The sequence below is a fragment of the Amphimedon queenslandica genome, unplaced genomic scaffold, assembly GCF_000090795.2.
Source record: "Amphimedon queenslandica unplaced genomic scaffold, v1.1 AMPQUscaffold_13061, whole genome shotgun sequence".
In the NCBI taxonomy this organism is placed as follows: Eukaryota; Metazoa; Porifera; class Demospongiae; order Haplosclerida; family Niphatidae; genus Amphimedon; species Amphimedon queenslandica.
Genome location: NW_003546703.1, coordinates 4,631 through 14,112, shown reverse-complemented (window position 1 = coordinate 14,112; position 9,482 = coordinate 4,631). Strand labels below are relative to the sequence as shown.

Genomic DNA, 9,482 nt, shown 5'->3' with positions numbered 1-9,482 from the left:
TCACTAACCATTACTCATTATGACCAGTGCATGGTATTCCCCCTGCAGTCCCTCCCTTTCTGTGGATATTAACTATCTAAACTGTAAGACTTAACAGTAACACTTAATGCTAGCTGCACCTGAAAGTGAGTGATTGGTCTAATATAATGAAATGAAATGTACATCATTTCTTATTGTTATAATGATTGGGTGTATTTCCATAGTTCCATGACACAAGTAAAGGGACAGTGGAATCAGTTAAAAAGGAAATAAACATTTCCAGTGTTGTGACAATAATGATAATAACAACAGAAGCATATAATAATACATCAATGAACTGTTTCTATAACAATAAAAAGGATTACTTTTAGTTGCAGCATGTATGGGTATATTATTATAAAGGAATTAAGGTATTAAATGTAATAATTGTTATACCAGAGGAATATCAGTAGTGAATGGAACATTAGCTTAAGCTAGAGGAAATGACTTGTACACACCTCAGGTTTGTTATGCTATTAGTGAGAGGTTATAATAACAAAAGAGAATATCAAATAACAATTTAAAACAGTCTCCTTATTTGGTATGATACGCATAATTGAGTTGAGGTGGATCTTTAAATTTTCCGTGATGTAATAATGACACAGAATAAAGTGATAGAAATGTATAGAGATACCTGTAGCAACACATGCAGTACATTAAGTATTGTACATGAATGTGTAATGTCTTAGTCAGTGGAGGCTATTCTTCTCAATAGCTCTTCAAATATTAATTCTAAAATGAATTAAATGATAATGTATAACTAATGAACGTGAACTAACTGTTCATGATATTGATAGATGCAGTTTTCACTTTATTATCAATCTCTGGTTGACTAACAGTTCTTATACTTCTATCAATGAGTTTCTCAAATAAAACCTGATCCAATAGTTTAGATGTCTTTCCCTTCACTCTCTCCCTCAGTCCATCATCAGCCTCAGCCTCCCCTGGAGTGTTCCCCCTATCAGCCTGCACCCCCACTGCCCTGTACTGGACTGGGGGAGTGTCTGGAGGTGAGAGTTCTGTTATATGAGGAGTATCCCAGTGATCATCAGAATGTACATTATGTATTGGGTATTGAAGAGAGGTTGGGTGATGATGGTAATAGGGTATCATGGGGTTTAGTAGTGCCGCCTGTATCCATTGGGGAGAGACCTCTGGTTGATAGTACGAATGATGTGGACTTGGATAAGATCCACTAGGATCAAAGTACTGTCCAGCAGGACCAATAAAAGGACCGGTATGGTAATGATAAGGATTATAATGGTAAGCTGGATAGTGCTGATTGTGAGCTGGGCTCGTGTGAAGGGGCTGATAGGGTAGTGGATAATAGTTATTGAAGTATTTAGGAATTAATTGACCTGACGGGAGGCCCAGGGGTAGCCTAGTGAATGGAGGAATCATTCTCCTTCCTTTTCTTAGTTGTTTGTTCTTGGAAGCCATTTTGTAGGTGTGACAACAACAAAGAAAGAGGTGTGGTCTGGTGGGTGTGGTCATCTTATAAAACAAGATGGCTCTCAGCACTAAAGAGTTATCAAACTTATTAACGTAAGAACTTTCCTTGTATTACATTGCTATCATTCTCTCTCAGTATACTAGCGGTTGATAATGTCTCCTCTAATAATCTGGAGACTATTGCCACAGCATTTCATAGAAACTTCAGCAGATTCGATCACTTCAGAGTAGGGACTGCACTGGTGAGCAATGAATGAATGAATGACAGGCCAATAATTATAATTATGACTACATTACAGCAAAAAAATTTTTAAAGTTGCAAACATGACAATTTTTACCTTTAAGTTAAGTTAGGTCGCAATTTCCACTTAAAATCCTCCAGGAAGCAACTAACAATTGACCCTTTTCATTTTCCTAACTATTATACATATTTAAACAGTTGCAGTCTATTACTGATAAGGTATTTCTTTATCGTCAGACATTGTTGCTCCAACAGAAAGACCTGCTACCAGTTGCTGCCCAAAGGATCGCTGGCCTATTCCTCCTTTATGAGCTGTACAGAGGAGAAGCTAATGGACCAAACCCTTTCAATAGTCAGTTAATTAATTAATGAATATTAATTATGACCACACCCACAGGCTTCTTTCTTGAGTTACTAACTCCGTCCTATGAAGATGACCGAGCAGTGAGCGGGGCCCCAGTTGGCCACACCCTCTCACTGACGGAAAGGAACTTCCTCCTTCAGCTGTTGACTCCTCAAACTTTCCGTGAGCTACTCAAGAAGACTCCGGCTAGTCTCTGCAGTTCAGAGTTCATAGTATCCCAAGCATTGGACCCGTCAGTCATCATACAAGCATTCATTGATAGCAGTGAAGTAGGCGTGGCTAAAGGTGGTTGTGGTCTATCTACTGTAATAGCTGATCCTGACACTTCAATTACAAAGTAAATGTATTATTAATTATAATTAATTAATTAATTGTTAATTAATTGATTATTAGTCATCCTGATGCTAGTATTGCAGCTCCTACTGCTGAGAACCTGCTCTGTGGTATGTGTACATGAATTATTATTTATTAATTAATTTATTTATTTTATTGATAGTTGGTGATCCATGGCTGGAGCAACCCTTTGAGCCTAGTTTCATTAGACCATTACCTCCGCTTCACTCTTGTACTGATGAGGTATCTAGTAATTATACATTGTCCATGTTGTACTGAATGAGATACAGCTACACCTATGGTAGTATGACAAATGGCTACTTTATTACGTTTTCTGATGCATATACATGTACTTATGTTGTGTTCAAAGTTTGAACTGATTCCGATCAAGTTTGGATTTTTTATGAATTTTTAAAGTTGCTCTAAAATCGGCTAAATGTCCCTGTACTATAGTACAGTGATTTTTGCGAAATTTCACTGAAATTGAAAAGAAGAGAATTCTTGATTTTTATTACGTTTTCTGATACATATACATGTTCTTATGTTGTGTTCAAAGTTTGAACTGATTCGGATCAAGTTTGGATTTTTTATAAATTTTTAAAGTTGCTCTAAAATCGGACAAAAGTCCCTGTACTATAGTACAGGGATTTTTACCGAATTTGACCAAAATTGAAAAGGAGAGAATTCTTGATTTTTATTAGATTTTTGCATATATATTTACATGTACTTACATGTACATATAATAATAATAATAATTATTATTATTATTATTATTATTATTATCATTATTATTATTATTATTATTATTATTATTATCATTATCATTATTATTATTATTATTATTATTATTATTATTATTATTATTATTATTATTATTATTATTATTATTATTATCATTATTATTATTATTATTATTATTATTATTATTATTATTATTATTATTATCATTATTGTTAGGTGGTTTGGTTGAACCCGACTGAGAGTCAGTATACAATACAGTGGGACAGTATGATGGTAGTGTCTGGAACTGATGGTAAGTATTGTGTAATAATGGGTGGGGCTTAAGGCATTAATTAGAAATAAAGAAACTATTTGCAAAGGCTTGCCAAGAAGTTCTGAGTTTACAGGAACAAAAGGTAGCACCTAACGGTTACCATGGTTACTATATTCACACCTCTAGACTTTAATTAATCACCTGGAGACCGACCCTAAACTCATACATCAAGATATCGGACTCACACCTGCAAAGGTAGGTGGAGCTTGTTGTCATGGTAATGATACATGTATCTGTACATGTAGTTGCCGCAGTTGGTGGATAAGAATCCAACGATCGCCATAGAAACGATACTGAAACTGACTACCTCAAGTCAAATATCAGAGTAATTAATAGTGACCACACCCACCCTGACCAACCCACTCCTAGGTACTTTGTCTCTCTTGTTAATATGGAAATGAATTTACACTCGATGGAAGTTGTGAACAGGCTAACACAGGTCGTTGTTATTATTATTGTTGTTATTATTGTTATTATTATTATTATTATTGTTATTATTATTATTATTATTAATAGGCAGTTGACTTACCCCCAGAGTTCCTCCACCTTTATATCAATAATTGTATCCAAAGGTGTCGAGATGTACAGGATAAAGGATTGCAGAGTAGACTAGTCCGACTAGTGAGGACTTAATGTAGTGTGTACAGTGTAGCCTCTTCAATACTTAATGTACAGTGTAGTCTATCATCAAAATTATCACTCAATTCAAGATGGTATGATCTAAAAATTGTCACCCACTTTAAGCTGAAAATTGCCACACTTTACATCAAGTTTTATGGCCCCTGCTGCTGGCCTTAGTGCCACTGCCACTGCTAATGTTAACAATGACCCTCCCACACACTGATCCTTATTATAGAGGCTACACTGTACATGTAGAATGGATCATTATTAATGTCTTCAATCCGATAGGTTTGTGTGTTCCTCCAGTCACTGATAAGGAACAAGATCATCAGTGTACAGGTACAGTAATGTACAATGAGCTGTTGTTGTTATTACACTGACAGGATGAGTCACTGGAGATACAGACCTTCTGTTTAGATTATTCAAAGATAAAGGAGGCGACTGCTCTCTATCGACTACTAAAACAACTTGATGGAGAAGCAACAGCTGCTTCATCTGGAGCCAAAACATAATTGAACACACCCACCACCTGGTATCATGACTATGAATCACACAATATTAATAACTAATAACATTAATAACTGTTAATAACTATTGAGTCATTGTAAGTTGGGTGGTTTGAAAGATTGCCAGCATCTCTCTTTAAATACCTTTAAAATAAAATAATAAATAATAATCACTGGTTAGACTGTTATACACTGTTAGATCTAGAGGGAGTTTAGGAGACTTTTAGTCTCTCATATTTAGCCCCAGGGGTCCTTAAGTATCCCATTTTTAGTTGGATTGGTTCACTCCTAAACTTTATATCTAAATTACCTTCATAGTTCTGTCTCTCGCTATATCTTCAACCGTTAGTTCATTCTTCATGAGTCTTAGTTTCGTCTGTTCATTGCGTAGGTCCTTCATTACCTTATCATTGGACGGCTCCTGGTCCCTCCTACTCCTCAAAGCTCCAATCTTAGTACTAGTATACTCAATACACGACTGTATACCTGTCCTTCTTGTGGCATGGACCGTATTTACCTTATAAGGAAAGGGATTAACACTAATGAATATAAAAGCTACACATTCCCTCCAGTATTATAGTACATTAATGGTAGGATTATAATCAGGTGCTAGTTCTTACTTCTTCATAAAGTCCTTTACATTTCTCAGTGGCACTGATCTCATTCTTAAAGGAGAGGGTTGGTATTGAGGTGTTCAATCTGTATATAATCCCATCATCAACCTTCCTAGCGGCCTCCAGCGCCTCCTGTACAATATAAAGGAGAGGCTAGTGCTAATAATGAACCTACTTTAAACTCTGAGAACTCTCCACAGGGAAATACTGAAGAAGAAGGGTCAGCCATCGTGCTACACGTGTTAATTAATAACTGGAATTAATTATTAAAACTGGTTTAATAACTAAATGAATCACGTGATCTTTCTATATTTAACCCTTCAGTTAATTGTCAGCCATTTTAACCACGTGTCTTCCTTCCTGTCCAAGAAGATGTCCTCTCATAAGAATAATGGTCAGAAAATGAAACAGAGACACTCTCCATACTCCACGGGGACCTGGAAAGAAAGAAAGCAAGGACTGATTCCTCCTCCTCCTAACCAGAACCCCTCTGGCCCCCCTGAGAGTGACCTGCCCCCGGGGGGAGGGTACAATAATGAGTCATTATCTAATGACTATATTCCTGACCCTGAGGGGGGTCGTAGAGAAAAGAAGTTTGGTAATCGTGCCCGAGTGTATATTGGTAATCTGCCCCGAGGGATGACTGAGGAAGAGTTGATGGAGCTATTCTCACCTCATGGTGAGGTCTCACGGGTTTATCTTGAGAAGGAAAAGAACTTTGGGTTCGCCCGAATGGTACGACATTGAGAAACATGTACATGTACAGTTCCTGGTAATGTTAGTGACTAGTACCCCCACAATGGAGCGAAATGACTGGGCTATTTGTTTAAAGTGACAAATTTATCTAATTTTTGCCCCTTCCATAATTACCAGCTGTATCATATTATATTATTTAATTAAACAAGTTCATATTGTATGTATGCATGTACTTAATAACCTCCCTCATGTATAATGATATTCATTATTCAGGCGTATCGAGATCAAGCCATGAAGGCTATCAGTTCATTGAATGGTATTAATCTCAAGGGGAGGGAGCTGAGGGTTCGGTTTGCTGCTAGCAGCTGTTCAGTAAAAGTGTCCAATCTCCACCCGACAGTGTCCAATGAGTTGTTGTTCAATGCTTTTGGTACGTTTGGAGAAGTGGAACACGCCGTCGTAGTGACTGATGAAAGGGGGAAGTCCCTCGGTCATGGCTTTGTTGATTTTGCTAAGAAAACTCAAGCAATGGCCGCCATTGACCGGTGTAGACAAGGAGTCTTCCTCTTGACAAAGTAATTATATGAGGGGGCGGTACATACACACTTATGTACATCAACATATGTTGTGTAGAAAGTTTGAGATGATTCCGATCAAATTTGGATTTTTTACGAATTTTTAAAGTTGCTCCAAAATTGGCTAAATGTCCCTGTACTATAGTACAGTGATTTTTACCGAATTTGACCAAAATTGAAAAGGAGAGAATTCTCAATTTTTATTACGTTTTCTGATATATATGCATGTACTTATGTTGTGCAGAAAGTTTCAGCTGATTCTGATCAAAGTTAGATTTTTTACGAATTTTTAAAGTTGCTCCAAAATTAGCTAAATGCCCCTTGTACTACAGTACAAGGACTTTGCTACCAGTGGTCATATATTCATGACATTGATTGATTGATTGTATTAATGGATTGTACTATCATTAGGTCTCCAGTCCCAGTGGTGGTGAGTGAGTTAGTGCGTGAGAATGAAGATGACGGATTAGCTGAAAGGGACATCAACAAATCAGCTCAATATCACTAGTGAGCTACTGATACTGAATCATATTGATACTGATTCTGATATTGATACTGATATTGATTTCATTTCTAGTGAGCGTGATTCTATTCCAAGGATGGCAGTACCAGGTACTCCTGAGTTTGATTTTGGTATGAGGTTCAAGGAGCTATATGATAATGAGCAAAGGTCGAAGGAGCAACTTGATAAAACACTAAAGGAGACGAGGGAGAGGCTGGAGGCTGAGATGGAGCAATTCAAGCATCATGAACATGCCAATGTTCTTAGACTACGTAAGTTTATTAACCAATCCTGCCTATTCCGGATACCTTGGTACCCAATAATACCCTAGCTCCTGATTATGAACCTGTCCTTATTTCAGAGGTTCATTAATACACATTACTATTGTATTGGGACTGATACTACCCCTCCTCATTATAGAGGTGTCCTTCAGTGTCCACAATAGGAGAAGGTTATACTGTTTCTCTTTGTTTAGAATTGGCCGAATATCAAAAAGAACAGGAACTGATACAGCAAAGGCTTCATCGTCACGAGCAATTTATTCGTGGACCCCCACCTCCAGGGGGCCCCCCTCTACACATATTGCCCCCTCCGCCCCCTCACATGATGCCAGGACAACCTCTATTGCCCCCCGGCCCCCCTAGACCTCCTCAGCCACCCCAGCCATTATTGGCCATTAATGACACGCCCCCCAGGGGGCCGGTACCTCCTAATCCATTAATAGCTAGACCGGCCCATGGTCCCCCCAGTGTACCTGGTAATGTACCAACGTTCCTGTTACCATCGCCAGGAGGACAGGTATGACGTGTTACAAGTTTATGTTCACTGATGGTTGATGAGAGTGTCTGTTCGTTTAATCTCCTAGTTATACTGTGTTTAGTATAATGTACACATGTTTGTATCATTTAGGATTGGTTTATTATCATTGTTAGATCTAGAGGGAGTTTAGGAGACTTTTTGGTTTCTCATATTTAGCCCTAGGTCTCCTAAGTCTCCCATGTTTAGTTAAATTTGTGTTCTAAAATTTATTTCTAGATCTAACGATTTGTATTACCTTGTGTATTAGCAGCTGTGATTATCTATTCATTATGTATTAATCATTATTAATTATTAATTATTGTTAATTATTATTATTATTCAATAGCTTTTGCCTCCTCCAATTCCTCCATCTTAATTCAAGATAAACCACACCCATTCATTAACTGTGTCATAACTACTAATAACTATTAATAACTAGGACCTTTTGTGATAATTAATGACTCGTATTTCATTTATTTTCTTCCTTTTTTGTCATTTATGATTGTCATTTTATTGATGTTTCTTAGTATACCATAACTAGTCTATCATTAATGTCATTTTATTAAAACTGTTTCTCAACTTTCATGAATCTCTAAGCCAGGCTAAGCTACTAGTAGTTGCAGTGTTTTGTGTTTTTGGTGTTTTGTTGTCATAAAATAATCAATTAAAATGTTATTAATAATTAATACAAACATTGGTCTACATTGTAAATAAATTAAGAACTGAACCATGTATAAATCATTTTTAAAGTTACTTTCAAAAGAGTCTATCATTATTATTATTATTATTATATAAAAGGGTCACTGTAAGATCTTGATCTCTTGTGGTTAATAATTGGTACTGGTATCCTACTCTTTACTGACCTCCGCCCCTCTACTTCTGACAATAATCCACCACCTGCTGCATGCACACCACGACCAGTGTACCCACCAGCGTACCCACCAGTGTACCCACCATTGTATTCACCAGTGTACCCTCCATTGTCACTGTACGGTCCACTGTATATTCCAGTGTTGTTGTATCGTTCATTACATGTTCTCCCACTGTAGTCTAGTCCAGTCTCATGATATCCCTCATTGTATTGACCACTCCTACTTCTGTCACTAGCTACCCTCCCCCTCTTGTACATGTACATGTCTTTAATTCCGCCATTATTAGTGGGTATGTTAACCACCTGCTCTCTCCCTCCTATTCTTCTTCCACTCATTCTCTCTCCTCCTTCTCCTCTTCTTATTTGAGGTAGTTTGGGTATTGAACTCTTGTAGTTATAATCAAAAGGAGGTGTGGCCATTCCAAAGGGCGGGGTCTCAAAAGTGGGTGGGGTTTCAAAGTTGGGCGGGGTTTCCAAAGAGGGTGTAGTTTCGGGTGAGAATATGAGCGAAGGTGAGCTTGTCTGTTCGTATGTTAAGTATATTTTGGGCGGAGTCTCAAGAGAAGGCGTGTCATTAGTAGGCGTGTCCATTGGGTGTGGTTTGTGGGATATGTTTAGTCCTAATAGTTTATAGAGTAGAGTATCCTCATCATCAGTTGAGCTGCTCCTCAATTCTCTCATCCACTTGTTCTCTCCGTGCTTTGGTCTGCGTCTCTTTTCCTGTTGAGTTTCTCCGATATATTGAGGGAGGTGTGGCTTTATTTCTGGGTGTGCCTTGTTTGTAATTCCTTGTCCATTTATGGTCAAATCATATTGTGATTTAGTGTAGTTTCTGTA

The 9,482-nt window shown here is 37.5% G+C and overlaps 4 protein-coding genes across 6 annotated transcripts in view; 2 read left to right on the top strand and 2 right to left on the bottom strand.

The window, feature by feature from the left end:
• Window positions 1-596: 596 nt before the first annotated feature.
• Window positions 597-1,473, bottom strand: LOC109585443 (uncharacterized). The gene is made up of 2 exons (XM_020001528.1): window positions 798-1,473; window positions 597-750 (listed from the first exon to the last, which is right to left on the bottom strand). Exons 1-2 carry the CDS (start codon window positions 1,456-1,458, stop codon window positions 704-706), a joined length of 708 nt encoding a protein of 235 aa, XP_019857087.1. The 5' UTR covers window positions 1,459-1,473; the 3' UTR covers window positions 597-703.
• Window positions 1,474-1,481: 8 nt separating this feature from the next.
• LOC100634078 (CCR4-NOT transcription complex subunit 11-like) lies at window positions 1,482-4,730 on the top strand. The gene is made up of 14 exons (XM_003389487.3): window positions 1,482-1,563; window positions 1,607-1,712; window positions 1,949-2,063; window positions 2,109-2,412; window positions 2,469-2,518; window positions 2,572-2,651; window positions 3,366-3,441; window positions 3,486-3,544; window positions 3,589-3,657; window positions 3,708-3,787; window positions 3,832-3,901; window positions 3,979-4,083; window positions 4,372-4,422; window positions 4,467-4,730. Exons 1-14 carry the CDS (start codon window positions 1,526-1,528, stop codon window positions 4,593-4,595), a joined length of 1,332 nt encoding a protein of 443 aa, XP_003389535.1. The 5' UTR covers window positions 1,482-1,525; the 3' UTR covers window positions 4,596-4,730.
• Window positions 4,593-5,458, bottom strand: LOC100633950 (coiled-coil domain-containing protein 58-like). The gene is made up of 4 exons (XM_003389486.3): window positions 5,379-5,458; window positions 5,210-5,335; window positions 4,900-5,106; window positions 4,593-4,733 (listed from the first exon to the last, which is right to left on the bottom strand). The coding sequence occupies exons 1-4, from the start codon at window positions 5,430-5,432 to the stop codon at window positions 4,683-4,685; spliced, it is 438 nt and encodes a 145-aa protein (XP_003389534.1). The 5' UTR covers window positions 5,433-5,458; the 3' UTR covers window positions 4,593-4,682.
• An 83-nt stretch (window positions 5,459-5,541) lies between these two features.
• Window positions 5,542-9,482, top strand: part of LOC100633824 (paraspeckle component 1) — a 6,090-nt gene continuing 2,149 nt past the window's right edge. For 2 of the 3 annotated variants that reach the window (XR_002186494.1, XR_002186493.1), the window contains exons 1-5: window positions 5,542-5,938; window positions 6,173-6,474; window positions 6,886-6,981; window positions 7,052-7,248; window positions 7,452-7,774. Coding sequence is in view for 1 of the 3 variants with exons in the window: in XM_020001527.1 (XP_019857086.1) it covers window positions 5,576-5,938; window positions 6,173-6,474; window positions 6,886-6,981; window positions 7,052-7,248; window positions 7,452-7,774; window positions 8,121-8,150 (1,311 nt within the window). In the remaining 2 variants the exon portion in view is untranslated. Of the gene's footprint in view, window positions 5,939-6,172; window positions 6,475-6,885; window positions 6,982-7,051; window positions 7,249-7,451; window positions 7,775-8,120; window positions 8,371-9,482 lie in introns of those variants that run through there. The other variant, XM_020001527.1, reaches the window with a different exon arrangement.